We start from the raw sequence: 20256 nt of genomic DNA, 5'->3' as shown, positions 1-20256 counted from the left end.
AGCCCTCATCAGAATGTGACCGTGCTACTGCTTACATCTTGGACTTCCAGCCTCCCAAACTGTGAGAAATAATTTTCCATTCTTTATAAGCTATCCAGTCTGCGGTAGGTTGTTATAGTAGCCCAAATGGACTACAACAGTAGCTAACAATTGTTGAGCATTTTCTTTTTTGCCAGCCACTAGCTTAACTGCATTATAACCTGACTAATAAGTACATTATTTCATATAATTACTTCTACCACAACCCTATGAAATGAGTACTATTATGGTCTCCCTTTTAAAAATGAGGAAACTGAAGTTTAGAGAGGTTAGACCTTTTGTACCTAGGTGGTCAGTAGCAAACCTAAAATTCAAACCAAAGCAGAGCATCTATGGACATCTATGTTCCCTAAATGGAAATTTACTCTATGTTAATACTGCAACTTCCTCAACTATAACTTCAAAACATCTCATTCTGGAAGTCTCAATTCTTGTTGGACCTTATTCTCTCTGAAACTGTTTTTCAAGATTATTTCCCCTTTTGTCTTTCTCCTTGGCTATAAGCCCTTTCTCTCACATCTCTTATATGTGACTTAAAAATATTTCTTGCAAAGCACCTGTGTAGCCATATCCACTGTATCTTTAGCTCCTGCCAGTTCCTTTTTTTGTATCATCTTTTGTAATTGTATTATCATATTTTAACTTTTAAGAGCTTCCCAATCCTTAAGAGTTATCTTCCATGAGGCAATGAGGTCATATCTATTTCAGCTATGATATTTCAAAATTATGCTTTTATAGAGCTTAGGGTCCAAGTTTGACAGTACTTAGCTTTTTTTTTTAACCTTGGCTACCATATTTTCTAAGATAACACATCTACTTTCTCCCAGAGTTTTACCTTGTTGGTTAGAATTAGATCCAAATAGAGAAACCTTGTATTGTTTCCTTCTGACAAAGGATATTTTCAACTGGAAAGTTGAGAAATTTATCAAACTACAAAATACAGATGCATAAGAATTGCATTCATTTCTTCATTAGCTTTTAAATATCTGCTCTATCCCACAATACACATAAGGCTATACATACAATTTCCATACCAGAGCTTCAGTGTAAAAAGACCTATGGTATTTAAAGACAGCTAATGAGTTCCAAATGAGTACATATACTTATCTATGAAAGTTTACTATCAGTTATCCAATAAAAATAATAACCACACCAACATATCTAGAAGACAAAATGGATCTATCTTTACATTTTTTTCAATCTTCCTCATCTGGAGCCAGAATACATAATACTTAAAAGACCCTCCTACAGATAATATTTCATTCTACCTAATTTTCCATGCTAGTTAATATTCTACCATCCCCATAAAGCCTGGTTCAAAAAATTGAAGTTCTTAACCCTATTAAAAATTAATGTTATCCCATTGCCTCTTCCACCCTCTTCCTTCTGGATTCTTGCTAGCATTATTGTTAATTAGGCTGCTTTTTCAAACAAGATGAGCAGTCTCTTTTGCCAGGAATTGTCCTTTTATGAAGAAGACTTCAAGGAGAAGTAGAGACAATATGGTGGAGTAGAAGAGGTGATCTCACATATTCTCATGAAAACACCAAAATCAAAACTAACAGCTGAACAACCATCAACAAAAAAGACTGGAATGTACCAAAAAAGATATGCTACATCCAAAGACAAAGAAGCCACAGTGAGAAGGTAAGTCACAGTGAGGCAATAAGAGGGGAGTTTTTTCAACATAATCATGAACTGGAACATAATTATATCACAGAGGTTCTCCCACAGGAGTGAGAGTTCTGAGCCCCATGTCAGTCTACCCATCCTAAGGGTCTGACATCAGGAGGAGGAGGCCCTAGATCATTTGGCTTTGAAGACAAGCAGGGCTTGAGTGCAGGAGCTGCACAGAACTGGGGGAAAAGATATTCCACTCTTGGAGGGCACACACAAGTTTTCACATGCACAGGGACCTAGGGCAAAGCAGTGCTCCATAGGAACCTGGGCCAGAAATACATGTGGGTCTTGGAGGTTCTCCTGGGGGTGGGGGTGGGAGGTGGATGTGGTTCACTGTGGGGGAAGACACAGGTGGCAGACGCCCTAGGAAATATTCATCAGTGTGAGCTCTCCCAGAGATTGCCATTTTGGCACCAAGATCTAGCCCCAGAAAACAGCCTGCAGTTTCCAGTGGTGAGACACCTCAGGTCAAATGACCAACAGGGAGAAAAACCAGCCACATCCTTCAGGAGAAAGACTGCCTGAAGTCCTCCTGAGTGACCAGATGTCTCTAAACACACCCCTTGACACAGTCCTGCCCACCAGCTGGTGGATAACTTGGAGTTAGACCCAGCTACACTCCAACCTCACCCACCTGGGGGTAGACACCAGAAACAGGAAGTACTACAAACCTGCAGCCTGAGAAACAGAGACCACAAACACAGAAAGTCAGACAAAATGAGATGGTAGAGAAATATGTTCCACATGAAGGAACAAGATAAAACCCCAGAAGAACAACTAAATGAAGTAAAGATAGGCAATCTGCCTGGAAAAGAATTCAGAGTAATGATAGTAAAGATGATCCAAGAACTTGGAAAAAGAATGGAGGCCAAACTGAGAAGATACAAGAAGTATTTAACAAAGAGCTAAAAAATTTAAAGAACAAACAAACAGATGAAAAACACAATAACTGAAAAATACACTAGAAGGAATCCATAGCAGACTAAAACATGCAGAAGAAGGAATATGTGAGCTGAAAGACAGATTGGTGGAAATCACTGCTGAGTAACAGAATAAAGAAAAAGAATGAAAAGAAATGAGGACAATTTAAGACACCTCTGGGACAACATTAAATGCATCAACATGTGCATTATAGGGGTTCCAGAAGGAGAACACAGAGAGAAAGAGCCAGAGAAAATATTTGAAGAGTAAATAGCCATAAACTTCCGTAACATGGGAAAGGAAACACTCACTCAAGTTCAGGAAGTGCAGAAAGTCCATTACAGGATAAATCCAAGGAGGAATATGCCAAGACACATATTAATCAAACTGACAAAAATTAAAGACAAAGAGAAAATACTAAAAGCAACAAGGGAAAACCAGCAAGTAACATACAAGGGAATCCCCATATGGTTAACAGCTGATTTTTCAGCAGAAACTCTGCAGGCCAGAAGGGAAGGGAACAATATGTTTAAAGTGATGAAAGGGAAAAACCTACAACCAAGAATACTCTACTCAGCAAGACTTTCATTCAGATTTGATGGAGAAATCAAAAGCTTTACAGACAAGCAAAAGCTAAGAGAATTCAGCACCACCAAACCAGCTTTACAACAAAGGCTAAAGGAGCTTCTCTACGTGAAAAAGGAAAGGTCACAACTAGAAACAAACAAAAAAAAATTATGAATTGGAAAGCTCACCAGTAAAGGCAAACATACAATAAGAGTAGGAAATCACTCACATACAAATATGATGTCAAAACAAGCAATCATGAGAAGAGGAGAGTACAAATGCAGGATATTGGAAATGCATTTGAAATTAAGAGACCAGCAACTTAAAACTATATATATATATATATATATACACACATATATATACATATACATACAGACTGCTATATCAAAGTGTCATGGGAACCACAAATCAAAAATCTACAATATATATACACACACACACAAGAAATCCAAACACAACACTAAAGATAGTCACCAAATCACAAGAGAAGAGAACAAAGGGGAAAGTGGGAAAAAAAGACCTACAAAACAAATCCAAAACAATTAACAATGGCAATAAGAACATACATATCAATAATTATGTTAAATGTAAATGAATTAAATGCTCCAACCAAAAGACATAGAACTGGCTGAATGGATACACAAACAAGAACCGTATATTTGCTGTCTACAAGAGACCCACTTCAGATCTGGGGATACATACACACTGAAAGTGAGGTGATGGAAAAAGGTATTTCATGCAAATGGAAATCAAAAGAAAGCTGAAGTAGCAATACTCATATGAGACAAAATTGACTTTAAAATACAGACTCTTACAAGAGACAAAGATGGACACTACATAATGATCAAGGGATCAATCCAAGAAGAAGATATAACAATTATAAATATAAATGTACACAACATAGAAGCACCTCAATATATAAGGCAAATGCTAATAGCCATAGAAGGAGAAATTGGCAATAACACAATAATAATGGGGAACTTTAACCTCCACTTACAGCAATCGAAAGATCATCCAGACAAAAAATCAATAAGGAAACACAGGCCTTAAATGGCACAGTAGACCAGATGGACTAAATCAGTATTTATAGAGCATTCCATCCAAAAGAAACAGAATACACATTCTTTTAAAATATTTATTTATTTATATATTTATTTGGCTGCACCAGGTCTTAGTTGCAGCACACAGCGTCTTAATTGTGATATGCTGGTTTTTTAGTTGCAGCATGTTGCAGCTCTTAACTGTAGCAAGTGAACTCTTAGTTGTGGCATGTGGGATGTACTTGCCTGATCAGGGATTGAACCTGGGCTGCCTGCATTGGGAGCACAGTGTCTTAGCCACTGGACCACCAGAGAAGGTCCAGAATACACATTCTTTTCAAGTGTACATGGAACATTGTCTAGAACAGATCACATGCTGGGCCATTAAGCAAACCTTGATAAATTTAAGAAGATTGAAGTAATATCAAGCATCTATTTCAACCACATCACTATGAGATTAGAAATCAACTACAAGAAAAAAAAACCTGTAAAAAACACAAACATGTGGAGAAGAAACAATATGTTACTAAATGACCAATGGATCACTGAAGAAATCTAAGAGGAAATTTTTAAATACCTGGAAAAAAATAAAAATGAATACGTGAAGATTCAAAACCTATGGGACTCAGCAAAATCAGTTCTAAGAGGGAAGTTTATAGCAATACAAACTTATCTCAGGAAACAAGAAAAATCTCAAATAGACAACATAAACGTACACCTAAAGCAACTAGAGAAAGAAGAACAAACAAACCCAAAGTTAGTAGAAGGAAAGAAATAAAGATCAGAGCAGGAACAAATGAAATAGAGATGAGGAAAACAATAGCAAAGATCAAGGAAACTAAAAACTTGTTCTTTGAGAAGATAAACAAAGTTGATAAACCTTTAGCCAGACTCATCAAAAAAGAAAAACAGGGAGAGGACTCTAATCAATAAAATTAGAAATGAAAAAGGAGAAGTTACAACTGATACCACAGTCTCATAAGAGACTACTACCAGCAACTATATGCCAATAAAATGGACAACCTAGAAGAAATGCACAAATTCTTAGAAAGGCACAACCTTCCAAGACTGAATCAGAAAATATGAACAGACCAATCACAAGTACTGAAATTGAAACTGTGATTTAAAAATTTCTAACAAACGAAAGTCCAGGACCAGATGGCTTCACAGGCAAATTCTATCAACCATTTAGAGAAGAGTTAACACCTATCCTTCTAAAGCTCTTCCAAAAAATTGCAGAGGATTAAATACCCTCAAACCCATTCTATGAAGCCACCATCACCCTGATACCAAAACCTGACAAAGATACCCACAGAAAAGAAAATTACAGGCCAATATAACTGATGAACATGGACACCACAATTCTCAACAAAATACTAGCAATACGAATTCAACAGTACATTAACAGGATCATACACCAAGATCAATTGGGATTTAGCCCAGGGATGCAAGAATTTTTCAATATCCTCTAATCAATTAGTGTGATACACTCCATCAACAAATTAAAAAATAAAAAACATATGATCAGCTCAATAGATGGGGAAAAGCTTTTGACAAAATTCAACAACCATTTATGATTTAAAAAAAAAAAAAAACACTCTCCACAAAGTGGTCATAGAGGGAAGCTACCTCAACATAATAAATGCCATATATGACAAACCTAAAGCTAATGTCATACTTAATGGTGAAAAACTGAAAGCATTTCCTCTAAGATCACGAACAAACAAGGATGTCCATTTTTGCCACTTTTAATCAAGAAAGTATTGAACGTCCTAGGCATGGAAATCAGAGAAGAGAAAGAAATAAAAGGAATCCAAACTGGAAAAGAAGAAGTAAAACTGTCATTGTTTTCAGATGAAATGATACTATACATAGAAAATCCTAAAGATGCTACCAGAAAACTACTGGAGCTCATCAATGAATCTGGTAAATTTGCAGGCTACAAACTTAATACACAGAAATCTCTTGCATTCCTATACACTAACAATGAAAGATCAGAAAGAGAAATTAGGGAAACAATCCCATTTACTATCACACCAAAAAGAATAAAATACCTAGGAGTAAATCTATATAAGGAATCATAAGACCTGTACTCAGAAAACTTTAAGATGCTGATAAAAAAATATCAAAGAAGACACAAACAGATGGAGAAATATACTATATGCTTGGATTGGAAGAATCAATGTTGCCAAAATGATTATACTACGTGAAGAAATCTACAGATTCAATGCAATCTCTATCAAATTAACAATGACATTTTTCACAGAACTAGACAAAAATCTTTAAATTTGTATGGAAACATGGAAGACTTCGAATAGCCAAAGCATACTGAGAAAGAAAAATGGAGCTGGAGGAATCAGGCTCTCTAACTTCAGACTATACTATAAGCTACAGTAATCAAAACAGTTTGGTACATGTCCTGTGGTGCAGACAAAAAATAAATTTTGGTACTGGCACAAAAAAATGACATATACCTCAAAGGAACAGGATAGAAAGTCCAGAGATAAAGTCATGCATTCATGGTCACCTAATCTATGAAAAAGGAGGCAAGAATATACAATGGAGAAAAGACAGTCTGTTGAATAAGTGGTGCTGGTAAAACTGGATGGTTACACATAAAAGAATGAAATTTGAGCATCCTCTAACACCATACATGAAAATAAACTCAAAACGGATTAAAGACCTAAATGTAAGATGGTGTTCTATAAAGTTCTTAGGGAAAAAAAAAACAGGCAGAACCTTCTTTGATATAAATGGCAGCAATTTCTTTTGGGATCCAACTTTAAGAGTAATGAAATTTTTTAAAATAAACAAAGTGGATCTAATTAAACTTAAAAGTTTTTGCACAGGAAGGGAAACCATAAACAAAACAAAAAGACAATGCACATAATGGGAGAAGATATTTACAAACATAGAGACCAACAAGGGATTAATCTTCAAAATATACAAACAGCTCATGCAGCTCAATATAAAAAAAAAACACAACCCAATCCAAAAATGGGCAGAAGATCTAAATAAACGTTTCTCCAAAGAAGACATTCAGATAGCCAAGAAGCACATGAAAGGATGCTCAACATCACTAATTATTAGAGAAATGCAATTCAAAACTAAAATGAGGTATCACCTCACACTGGGCAGAACGGCTATTATGAAAAAATCTTTAAATAATAAATGCTGGAGAGGGTGTGAAGAAAAGGGAACCCTCCTATACTTTTGATGGGAATGTAAATTGGTACACTCACTAAGGAGAACTGCATGGAGGTTCTGTAGGAAACTAAGGACAGAGCTACCATATTCTTCAGCAATTCCACTCCTGGTCATCAATCCAGAGAAAACCATAATTTGAAAATATACATGCATTCCAATGTTCATTGCAGCACTATTTACAATAGCCAAGATATGGAAGCAACTTAAATGTCCACTTACAGATAACTGGATAAAGAAGATGTTGTATAAATATACACAATGGAATATTGCTCAGCCATAAAAAGGAACAAAATAATGCCATATGCAGCAACATGGATGGAACTAGAGATTATTATATTAAGTGAAATATGTCAGACAGAGAAAGACAAATATATCACTTATATGTAAAATCTAAAAAATAAATGGTACAAATGAACTTATTTACAAAACAGAACCAAACTAACAGACTTCAAATACAAACGTATGCTTACCAAAGTAGAAATGTGTGGGGAGGAATAAATTAGGAGTTTGGGATTAACATATGCACACTACTATATTATAAAATAGATAACCAACAAGGACCTACTGTGAAGCACAGTGAACTCTACTCAATAATCTCTAATAACCTATATAGGAAAAGAATCTGAGAAAGAATGGGTATATGTATATGTATAACTTAATCACTTTGCTGTACATCTGAAATTAACACAACATTTTTTTTTTTTCTTTTGTGGTATGCGGGCCTCCCTGTTGTGGCCTCTCCCGTTGTGGAGCACAGGCTCTGGACGCGCAGGCTCAGCAGCCATGGCTCACGGGCCCAGCCGCTCCGCGGCATGTGGGATCTTCCTAGATTGGGGCACAAACCCGTGTCCCCTGCATCGGCAGGCGGATTCTCAATCACTGCGCCACCAGGGAAGCCCCAACACAACATTTTAAATCAACTATACCCCAGTACAAAATAAAAATTAGTTTGGGAAAAAATAGTGCCAATATGACTGATTTGACAGTTAATGATTTCATTGCTTCCATATTCCACAATTATGGCTAAATAGTTATTTAATTCAGTAACTCCCATTTAACTTCTTTATATCTATGTTTGCATTTTAAATTTTTAATAACATTTATTGTTTTCTTTCTAATTTTACAAACAATACACTTTCATTGAAGACAGCAAGCATACATAGAAGCAAAAGGCAAAAACAAATTATCACCTATAATCCCCATGCCCCCCAGAGACAAACATCATTAGCATTTTGATGAATTTTCTTCCAGTGTCTACATACTTTTTTTTTGAATTGAGGTATAATAGACTTACATTATGTTAGTTTCAGGTGTATAACATATTGATTTGATGTTTCAATACATTAAAAAAAAGATCACCTTGATATGTCTAGTTACCATCAGTCACCATACAAAGGTATTAAAATATAATTGAATATATTTCCAATGCTATACATTTCATTCTATGATTCATTTATTTTGTAATTGGAATTTTGTACCTTGAATCTCCCTCACCTATTTCACTCATCTCTCCACCAGTTTGTTCTCTGGTAACCAGCAATTTGTTCTCTGTATCTATATGTCTGCTCTGTGTTTTCTAGTTTTTGTTTGTTTGTTTGTTTGTTTGTTCATTTCTTTTGTTTTTAGATTCCACATATAAGTGAAATCATATGGTATGTGTCTTTCTCTGTTTGACTTACTTAGCATAATACACTCTAGGTGCATCAATGTTGTTGCAAATGGCAAGATTTCATTCTTTTTTATGGTTTTCCATTGTACATATATACTTTATCTTCTTTATCTGTATATCTATAGATGAACACTTAGGTTGCTTCAATATCATGATTATTGTAAATAATGCTGCAATAAACAAAAAGGTGCAGATATCTTTTCAAATTAGTATTTTTTGTTTTCTGTGGAAAAATACCCAGAAGTGGAATTGTGGTTTTAATTTGCTTTTCCCTGATGATTAGTGATGTTGAGTATCTTTTCATGTGTCTGTTGGCCACCTGTATGTCTTCTTGGGAAAAATGTCTATTCAGGTCCTCTGACCATTTTTTTAAAAATTGGATTGTTGTTTTTCTGATGTTGAGTTCTATAAGTGCTTTGTATATTGTGAATATTAATCTTTATCAGATATATCATATGTAAATATCTTCTCCCATTCAGCAGGTGGTCTTTTCATTTTGTTAATAGTTTTCTTTTTAGTTTCACATAGTCCTATTTGTTTATCTTTGCTTTTGTTTCCCTTGCCTAAGGAGATATATCCAAAATATATATATATTGCTAAGGCTAATGTCAAAGAGTATATTGCCTACAAACCCTTCTAGGAGTTTTATGCTTTCTGATCTTACACTTAGGTCTTTAATCCATTTTGAGTTTATTTTGTATTTGGTGAGAGAAAGTAGTTTACTTTGATTCTTTCGTATGGAGCTGTCCAGTTTTCCCAATGTCATTTATTGAAGAGGCTGTCTTTACTCCATAGTGTATTCTTGTCTCCTTTGCCATAGATTAATGACCTTAGGTGTGTGGGTTTATTTCTGGGCTATCTATTCTGTCCCATTGGTTAATGTGTCTGTTTTTGTGCCAGTACCATACTGTTCTAAATACCATAGCTTTGTAAAATGGGTGGAAATCAGGGAGTGTGAAACCTCCTGCTTTGTTCTTTTTTCTCAAGATTGTTTTGGCTATTTGAGGTCATTTGTGTTTCCATACAAACTTTAGAATAAATTATTTGTTCTGGTTCTGTGAAAAAACTGACATTAGTATTTTGATAGAGATTGCATTGAATCTGTAGGTTGCTTAGGTAAAATAGTCATTATAACAATATTAATTCTTCCAGTCCTTGGATATATCTTTCCATTTGTTTGTGTCATCTTCAATTAATGTCTTACAGTGTTCCAAGTGCAGGTCTTTTACCTTCTTGGTTAGATTTATTCTTAGGCATTTTATTTTTTCATGCAATTGTAAATGGGGTTGTTTTCTTTCTCTTTCTGATATTTTGTTGTTAGTGTATAGAAATGTGACAGATTTTAGTATATTGATCTTATATCTTAGATCTTTACTGAATTCATTTAGTAGTTTTCATATTCTTTGTTGGTATCTTTAGGATTGCCTCTATATACTACCATGTCATCTGCAAAGAGTGATGGTTTTACTTCTTCCTTTCCAATTTGGATTCCTTATTTATTTTTCTTGTCTGATTGTTGTGGCTAGAACTTCAATACTGTGGTGAGAGAGGGCATCCTTGTCTATTTCCTAATCTTACAGGAAATGCTTTCAGCTTTTCACCATTCACTGTGATGTTAGCTATGGTCATATATGGCCCTTATTATGTTGAGGTATATTCCCTCTATATTCACCTTGTTGAGAGTTTTTGTCATAAATTGTTGTTGAATTTTGTCAGAAGCTTTTCTTGCATTAATTAAGATGATCATATGACTTTTTATTCTTTATTTTGTTAGTGTAGTGTATCATTTTGATTAATTTACAGATATTGAAAGCATTATTGCATCCCTGAGATAGAGCCACTTGATCATGGTGTATGATCCTTTCAATATACTGTTGAATTGGTTTGCTAATATTTTTTGAGGAATTTTCCATCAATTTTCAGCAATGATATTTGATTCTAATTTTCTTTTTTGTGGTGTCTTTGTCTGCTTTTTGTATCAGGGTGATGTTGGCCTCATAGAGTGATTTCAAAGGCCTTCCTTTCTTATTTGAGAGAATTCACCTGTGAAGCCATCCGGTCCTAGACTTTTTTTGTTGGAAATTGTTTGATTACTGATTCAATTTTATTACTGGTATTTGGTCTGTTCATATTTTCTATTTCTTCCTAACTCGTCTGGGAGAGTGTACATTTCTAGGAATTTATCTATTTTTTCTAGGTTGTCTATTTTATTGGCATATAATCATTCATAATGTTTTCTTATGAGTCTTTGTATCTCTGTGGTGTCAGTTGTAATTTCTCCCCTTTCCCTTCTGATTTTATTGATTTGGCTCCTCTCTCTTGTTTTCTTGATCAATCTCGCTAATGTTTATCAGTTTTGTTTATCTTTTCAAAGAATCAGTTCTTAATTTTGTTGCTCTTTTCTATTGTTTTGTTTGTTTCTTATAAATTTATTTCTGCTCTGATCTTTATTATTTCTTTCCTTCTACTAACTTAGGGGTTTTCTGGTTTTTTCTAGTTCCTTTAGTGTACAGGTGGATTGTTTATTTGAAATTTTTCTGGAGGTAGGCCTGTATCACTACAAACTTCCCTCTTAGATCTGCTTATGTTGCATCTCATAGATTTTGGACTATGTGCTTCCATTTTCATGTGTCTTCAGGTATTTTTAAAATTTCCTCTGATTTCTTCAGTAACCCATCAGTTGTTTAGTACCACATTGTTTAAACTCCTCATGTTTGTGGTTTTTTTCATTTTTTTCCCTGTTAGTTGATCTGTAGGCTCAAACTCTTTTGGTCAGAAATGATGCTTCACGTGATTTCAAACTTTAATTTTTTTTTTTTTTTGCAGTATGCAGGCCTCTCACTGTTGTGGCCTCTTCCGTTGCAGAGCACAGGGTCCGGACGTGCAGGCTCAGCGGCCATGGCTCACGGGCCCAGCCACTCCGCAGCATGCCGGATCTTCCCAGACCAGGGCACGAACCCTTATCCCCTGCATTGGCAGGCAGACTCTCAAACACTGCACCACCAGGGAAGCCCCAAACTTTAATTTTTTGAGATTTGTTTTGTGGCCTAGCATGTGATCTATCCTGGATAATGTTCCATATGCATTTGAAGAGAATGTGTATTATGCTACTTTTAGATGAAATGTTCTGTATCTATCTTTTAATACTATTTTGTGTAATGTGTTGTTTAAGGCCAGTGTTACTGATTTTCCATCTGGATGATCTGTCCATTGATGTAAGTGGGGTGTTATAGTCCCCTACTATTATTGAGTTACTGTCAATTTCTGCATTTATGTCTGTTTATATTTCCTTTATGTATTGAGGTGCTCTTATCTATGTTAGGAGCATATATATTTAAAACTGTTATATTTCCTCCATTGATTTATCTCTTGATCATTATATAATGTCCTTCTTTGTCTCTTGTTACAGTCTCTGTTATAAACTCTACTCTGTCTGATATAAGAGTCTCCATCCCTGCTTTCTTTTCATTTCCACTTGCATGGAATATCTTTTTCCATCCCTCATTTTTGGTCTGTGTGTGCCTTTAAATCTGAGGTAGGTCTCTTGTAGGCAGCATATATATGGGCCTTGTTTTTTATCCATTTAACCACTATATGTCTTCTGATTGGAACACTTAGTACATTTACCTTTAAAGTAATTATTGTTAAGTATGCACTTATCACCATTTTGTTAATTGTTCTGGGGGTTTCTTCTGTAGTTCTCTTTTGTTCCTTTCTTCTTTTGATCTCTTCCCTTGTGATTTGATGACTATGTTTAGTGCTATGTTTGGATTCCTTTCTCTTTTTGTGTGTATCTGCTATCAATTTATGGAAAAACCTGAATGAATTTTTTGGCCAACCAAATATATAGCAATACATGATTATTTTATGTTCAAGTGTATTTTAACAACCTTGAATTTTTACTCTCCCTCTCCTTGTTTAATTTTTTTACCTCCTATTTTATATCTTTCTGGTTTGTGTATTCCTTAACTATTTATTGTGGATATAGATAATTTTATTTTTGTCTTTTAACCTTCCTTTTAGCTTTATAAGTGGTTGATCTATTACCTTTACAGTATATTTGCTTTTACCAATGAGATTTTTCCTTTTGCAATTTTCATATTTTAAATTGTGACCTTTTCTTTTCTGTTTAGATAAGTCCCTTTAGCATTTCTTATAAATCCAGTTAGTCATGTTGAACTCTTTCAGTTTTTCTTGTTTCTAAAACTCTTTATGCCTCCTTCAAATCTGAATGATAGCTTTGCTGGGTAGAGTATTCTTGGTTGTAGGTTTTTTTTCCTTTCATCACTTTGAATATATTGTGCCACTCCCTTCTGGCCTGCAAAGTTTCTGTTGAAAAGTCAGCTGATAGACTTATGGGAGGTCCCTTGTATGTAATTGGTTGCTTTCATCTTGTTGCTTTTAATATTCTCTCTTTATCTTTAATTCTTGCTATTTTAATTACAATGCCTTGGTGTGGCCCTCTTTGGCTTTATCTTCTTTGGGACTCTCTGTGCTTCTTGGATCTGGATGCCAGTTTCCTTTCCCAGGTTAGGGAAATTTTCAATTATTATGTCTTCAAATAATTTATCTGCCCCTTTCTTTCTCTATTCTCCTATGGGACCCCTACAATGTAAATATCAGTGTGCTTGATGTTGTCTCAGAGGTCTCAAACTATCTTCATTTTATAAAATTCTTTTTTTTTTCTCTTTTCTGTTCTGTTAGGGTGATTCCTACTGCTCTTTTCCAGTTTGCTGATTCATTCTTCTGTATAATTTAATCGACCATGATTCCTTCTAGTGTATTTTTAAATTTATATTACTGATCCTTCAGCTCTGTTTGGTACTTTATATTTTCTAATTCTGTTACACTTCTCACTGTGTTCATCCATTCTTCTCCTGAGCTCACTGAGCATCTTGATGATTATTACCTTGAATTCTTTATTGGGAAGATTGCTTATCTCCATTTTGTTAAAAAATTTTTTCCTGAGGTTTTGTTTTGTTCCTTCTTTGGTACATATATCTCTGTCTTCTCATTTTGCCTATTCTCTGTATTTATATCCAGTGTTAGGCAATTTGGTTATATTTCCTGATTTTGGAAAAGTGGCCTCATGTAGGAGAAGTCCTATGGAGTCTACCAGCACACTCTCTTCTGGTCACCAGAGCTATATGCTCTAGGAGTGCCCCTTATATGGGCTGCATGGGCCTTTCTGTTGTGCAGGACCAACTACTGTGGGAATCCTGATAGGTGGGGCTGCATTCTGCCTTGTTGGCCACCAGGCTCTGCTTCACATGGTGGCTGCTGGCTCACTGGTGGGTTAGGCCAGTTCCCAGTACAGCTGGTTGCATGGGTTAGGGGGGGTCCCTGGGCTGGTGCTGTCCTTCTGGTGGTCCAATGTAGGTCCTGGGGCAGCTAGCTGTAAGGTCTGGGATGGTCCGGGGGTGGTGCTGGTCCACTGGTCGGTGTGTAAGTCCCAGGCACTAATAGGATAGAAAGAAGACTCTAAAATGGTGCTTGCCAGCACCAGTGTCCTTGAGGTAGAACAAGTTCCCAGGCACTGCCACCAGTGTCTATGTCTCCAAGGTGGGTCTCAATTTCCTTCTGCCTCTCTGAGAAGCTCTCCATAATCTGCAGGTGAGTCTGATCTGGGGTACTTTCAAATTACTGATTCTGCCCTGGGTCCTTTAGCATGTGAAATTTTGTGTGCACCCTTTAAGAGCAGAGTCTCTATTTCCTAAAGCCTTCTAACTCTCTCAATATGTCAGCCTTGCTGACCATTAAAGCCAGACATTTTGGGAGCTCATCTTCCTGCTGCAGGACCCCTTAGCTAGGGAGTCTAATGTGGGGCTTGGTACCCTTCCTCCTTGGGGAGAACCTCTGCATTTATTATTGTCCTCCCATTTATGGGTTGCTTACACAGGGGTGTGGGTCTTGACTATATTATGTCTCCACCCTTCCTACCCAACTCATTGCAATTCCTTCTTTATACCTTTAGGTGTGGAAAATCTTTCAGCTAGTCTTGAGATTGTTCTTGTAGATAGTTGCTCTGTAAATGATTGTAATTTTGGTGTGCCCATGGCAAGAAGTAAGCTCAGGGTCATCCTACTCCTCTGTCTTGGCCACATTTCTCCCAAAGTAGGATGCTTATATCCACATGCAATGCAACAATACGTGAGTGTTGCTTGAAGTACACTTATTTTGGATTTTGTCCTATGTGTCAGATGTGAACAACTGGATAAAAAGTACTCTTCCTCAAGAAAAAACAAACATTAGTTAAAAATTATCATTGTAAATAAGCATCTTAAAAGATAAAAGAAACCACATTGTTTGTAAAATAAATATCCTTTTTTATATCCAAGACATCATATGTTTTGATTCTTATCTATTATTACCCTTTGTATTCTTGTGTTCACATTGAATTTCAGCTCTACCTCATGAAAAAACAAATAAACAAACAAACAAAACTTGTAATTCATCATCTGATCTCTATGCCAAGTCAAATATGTTCAAACAAACACAGTAACACAGTGACATACTGCAGCAGAGCTGCTTCGTGGGTTTGTAAATAAAGTACATTTAAAAATGAGCAGGAATAATGCTCATGGATACAAATGTGACATAAAACACACAATGACTAGGATGCATTTAACATGTTGATACCCAACTGATCTCAGACTTCAAAATTTGGCAGCTTGCCCAAATTCTAAAAATCCTCCCAATCTTGCAGAGAGGTTTTTAAAGCTTTTAATTTGGATACACATTTCTTCAAGGAAAAACTAAATTCAGAGCCAGTGATTTGAATCCTTACTTCCAAAATAAATCTCCAATTCATTAAACACCATCTTTTAATAGATTGCAAACATGATTTAGCTATTGTCTATCAAGTTTAGTCATTACATTACCAGTTAGTTTATCCAACTACCATCTATATTTTATATTTTCCACCTTTCACAAATGCAAAGGAAATCATCAAACGGTTCTCAGCTCTTCAAACAGCTGACAACACAAAGCATGCCAGATATAAATATTTACACCATCAAAAGTAAATGTTTCCATAATTCCAAACTCCAAAGCATTTGAAAATTGATTTGGATCAGGTACACTTTACTAAATTGAAAATATATTTTTTAAATCATATAACAACAAAAAAACACCAAAAGATAACATTATTTATGAATGATTTTTAACTCCAGCTATCTCTTATTCTCTTCTTTCCCAATAAATTTTAGAGAGAAGTTTTCCTGAATTCGTTTTTTTATTTCTTTCACATCAAGATTTTCCTCTAAGATGGTCTGGTGGAAAATGAAACTTGTATATTCACTGTTTGTGTTAGCTTGCTACCTTTTGTATCCCACTCCCTATGTACTTTTTACCTAATAATGCTTTAAATCCTTGTCATAATCTTATGAAAAAATCCAGTTCCTTAACATGGCCTCAGGATCTCTCCTCTGCCTTCTTCTTCCATCCTTATCTCCTCATCAACTCCTCTTAGGTCTCTGTGCTTCAGCCTTGCTGGCCATCTTTCAGGTAATTTCTGGAGTTCAGGTACCAGCCTTCCTTCTGCTTTGTGTGTGTTTACTTTTTTTCATTTCTCAGTTTGCCTAGAATACAGTTATGTCCTCCATCACCCTCTCCAAGAAAGAAAGAGTGATTGCATACTCAAAATTGCAATTTGCCCTTTTTATATACTGGTCAGTGAACCTATACATGCTCATGACTTGATTTGAATGATTCAACTTTTTAAAGAGAGGTATATGTAGAACCCAAGTCAAGTTCCTTTTAGAGTTTGTAAAATAAAACTGCAATTGGAACAATAATTAAGGTAGGTTCGTTTTCTATACAATCAGAACAATAAACATCATGAACTTATATAGGACATTTTTACAAAGGTGCTTCCCAAGTCATATTTAAAACAGCACACAAACACTACTTATCTAAATAGCCTCAATCACATGCAAGATCCTTTAAAACTTGCCTTGTGACCTGAGTCAAAGTCACTAACAAAATTTTGATGGGTCATTCGATTTTTCAGTGTGTGTGTAAAAATTATGTGATAAGAAAAAAATACAATATATCAGAAGGCAAATAGATTACTTACAAACTTGTGGTAATTAAGGTGAACAGACTGCATAAGGGGAGTAGAAAGCAGAGCCCAAGGAGCCCAACCCCAGGAGAATCAGCCGCCAGCAGTAGTGAAATTTATCCAAATTTAACCCCAGTTTCTTGCACACAAATGATTTTCCATTCCTTTTGAGTTCACAACAGCTAAATCACATTCAAACACAATTTTCTGTGTGTGTTTTTTCCACCTTCAACGATCTACTCAACAGTAAGAGTAGCTAAATAGAGATAAACCAGAAAAAAAACAAAAATGCTAGATTTCAGTGATGAGGAAACCCCATGGACATTATGCTCTTCCACAAATTAAGGAGGAGCTCATTATGGGGGAAGGAGAGGGAAGAAGGGATGCTGATGTGAGAATCGGGAAGCATAGTTCAGCGTTTCTGTGCAGGAGCTATGATTCTTAGACGGCAAGCCATAGTAAAATTAATTATTGATTTTCTTATAAATCATCTAAGGTGACTTTTGTTTGTTTTTCCTTCCAGGATGATAAATGTCTGATTTTACTTTTGTTAAAAAATTTGTTTCACTTTGTTGAGCTTAAAAGAAGCCCCAATAAAGAGGTTTCTGAGAGGAAGAATTTTCCCAGCATGATATGCAGTGGAGGCAATGCTGTTTTCTGACTTTCTTTCATGAGCTACCAAGGGATAGGACTTCAGGCAACATCCAGGGAATACAAAGAAGTAATTAGAAGCATGAGGGTTTGACTAGGTAGAGAGAAAAAGCACGATTTACACATAATTATATTTGCTGGCAATAGGTCTGAGGTCTGTGATATTACTCCTGGGTGGAAAGACAAACTCATCACAGAGATCAAGGACTGGAAGGCTGGCTTTCAGAATCAACATCTCTCCCTGTCCTCAACTTCACGATGGTAGCAACATGGCTGCTTACCTTTCTGCCGCCAGTGTTGATGCGAAGGGGCGTCAGAAAGGGGTCGAAGATCATGTGACTAGTCTCTATATTGACTGGCGACTGCCGTTTTCCCACAGAGCAAAGATTCCAAGCTGAGTTCACCAATCCCCAGAAAGAAGGAACTAGAAACAGAAAGAAATTTTAGAATCAGGTTGGGGAAACAATGTGAAAAGAGCTATGGCACAAAAGTCATAAAATCAAAGAGAGCCATCCAATGTTTCCCACACATAGAGATCCTTGGGTGTCGTTATGGCAGTTTCCTGGCCTGAATCTTGGTCAATTTCTCTAACTCTTACCTTCATGATGTCTTAAGATCAGATTTTTTTATTTTTGACCCATTGACTCTGTGGCCTCTTTGATGGGTATAGCTAGCACTAATGACTTAATAAGAAGATGGCATAGTCCAGCCACATCACCTTTTCATATTGAGGTACACTAAATATATAGCAATTCCTGAGTTGATGCTCTGCTTTTCTGTTTGGCAGGAATGATATGGGAATCAACCTTGTTCTAGATAGAAAGTTTTATAAGCTTTTCAAAGAACAGCATTCAACATATATAAGATATTTATTCTGCTGGTTGTCAAGACCAGACTGAGGGAGTGAATTATTTTATGACCCCCAATCAATGCCAGACAGGAGCTTGGCAAGTTGACTTAATGTACCATCAGCTGAAGAATGTGTTCATTGATAAGCAGAAAAAGATGGCATTGAGTGTTGAGTGCAAATATCCGAAGGAAAATCATCCACTCATTTTCAGTGTCACATTAAAGAATCTATAAAAATAAATTTCTGGACAATTTCCAGTCCTATTTTCTTCTGTTTAAAAAAGTTAGCAGAGGGCTTCCCTGGTGGTGCAGTGGTTGAGAGTCCGCCTGCCAATGCAGGGGACATGGGTTCGTGCCCAGGTCCGGGAGGATCCCACGTGCCGTGGAGCGGCTGGGCCCGTGAGCCGTGGCCGCTGAGCCTGCACGTCCGGAGCCTGTGCTCCGCAACGGGAGAGGCCACAACAGTGAGAGGCCCGCGTTAGCAGAGCAGTAGGGTAGCCAATCTACTAATTTTACATCAGTGAAGATCAGCGACTATATCTTCAACATTTTCCTGCACCTTCACTATCTTTAATGAAGCTTTAGATCCATGTGTCCTTTATATGCCTCTGAGATTGTATGATCATCATTCAATCATACATCCACAGCATCCATCAGCAGTCCAGTGAGCTCCTATTGCATGTCCAGCACTGGGTTAGGTTGAATTTTGAAGAAGGCAGATTCATGTAAGAACAATTACCACACTGGGGGTGGGGTTCAGTATGAGGTTAAGTCAAGTGTATATGAAACTCTAGATGAGGGGCACCAAAGCCTGCAGCAGTGGAAGTGGTAACAGGGAGTGATTCCTACAGAAGATGAGCCTAACAATAAAGTCACAACCCTCTCAAATGTATGTGTTCTCTCTTTAATACAGCCTTTAATTTACAACAGCCATTATTCCTTTCCATGTCATGGATGGAGAAAACTGAAGCAAGAGAGGTGTATGGCAAATACCTGCCAAAGATACTATGAAAGAGAGAAGTTTTGGGCTGGATGGTATGTCTAGTCCCATCTAAATTCAAAATTCTATAACCCCTTTAATTGTAAGGCAATTATTGGGCAGAAGTGATAAAAACAAGTTCCTTAGAGTCTTAGAAGAATGTTTCAACACCAAAATAAGTTGGGCTTCATTGTGAAGCCCTAATTTGGTTTAACCCCTTGGCAATAAGCCTCTGGTAGATCCACCCCCTTTAATTAAAAAGTTTGAATTGACTTTCAAGCTATAACATATTTTCAAAATGGCAGCAATGGCCAGGGTTACAGAAAGAGAAAGCGAAGGAAGAGGAGGGGAAGGGGAAGTAGATAGAAGAATATGTACATGTGCTTCCTTGGCACTTTCATTTCTCATCATTATTTAAGCTATTTTATCTCTGCAAGTCATTTTATCTTTAGAAGGTACCATGATCTAGCAAAATTATAATATTTAAGGAAGCTCTTGCATCAAAAATGTATTTAAAAAACATAAACTTCTATCTCTAAAATACTCTTTTAAAATCACTGACTTAATTTTATACTTATTCTTCAATCAT

At 36.2% G+C, this 20256-nt stretch overlaps 1 protein-coding gene across 3 annotated transcripts in view; it reads right to left on the bottom strand.

Moving 5' to 3' along the window:
* Nucleotides 1-20256, bottom strand: part of CA10 (carbonic anhydrase 10) — a 658053-nt gene that overhangs the window by 406578 nt on the left and 231219 nt on the right. For all 3 annotated transcript variants that reach the window (XM_067020655.1, XM_059047231.2, XM_067020656.1), the window contains one exon: nt 18121-18263. In XM_067020655.1, the coding sequence (XP_066876756.1) occupies nt 18121-18263 (143 nt within the window). The remainder of the gene's footprint in view (nt 1-18120; nt 18264-20256) is intronic.

The sequence above is a fragment of the Kogia breviceps genome, chromosome 19 (genome assembly GCF_026419965.1).
Source record: "Kogia breviceps isolate mKogBre1 chromosome 19, mKogBre1 haplotype 1, whole genome shotgun sequence".
Classification (NCBI taxonomy): domain Eukaryota; kingdom Metazoa; phylum Chordata; class Mammalia; order Artiodactyla; family Physeteridae; genus Kogia; species Kogia breviceps.
The sequence above is the reverse complement of the archived record's forward strand: the minus strand, read 5'-3'. Positions and strand labels throughout refer to the sequence as shown.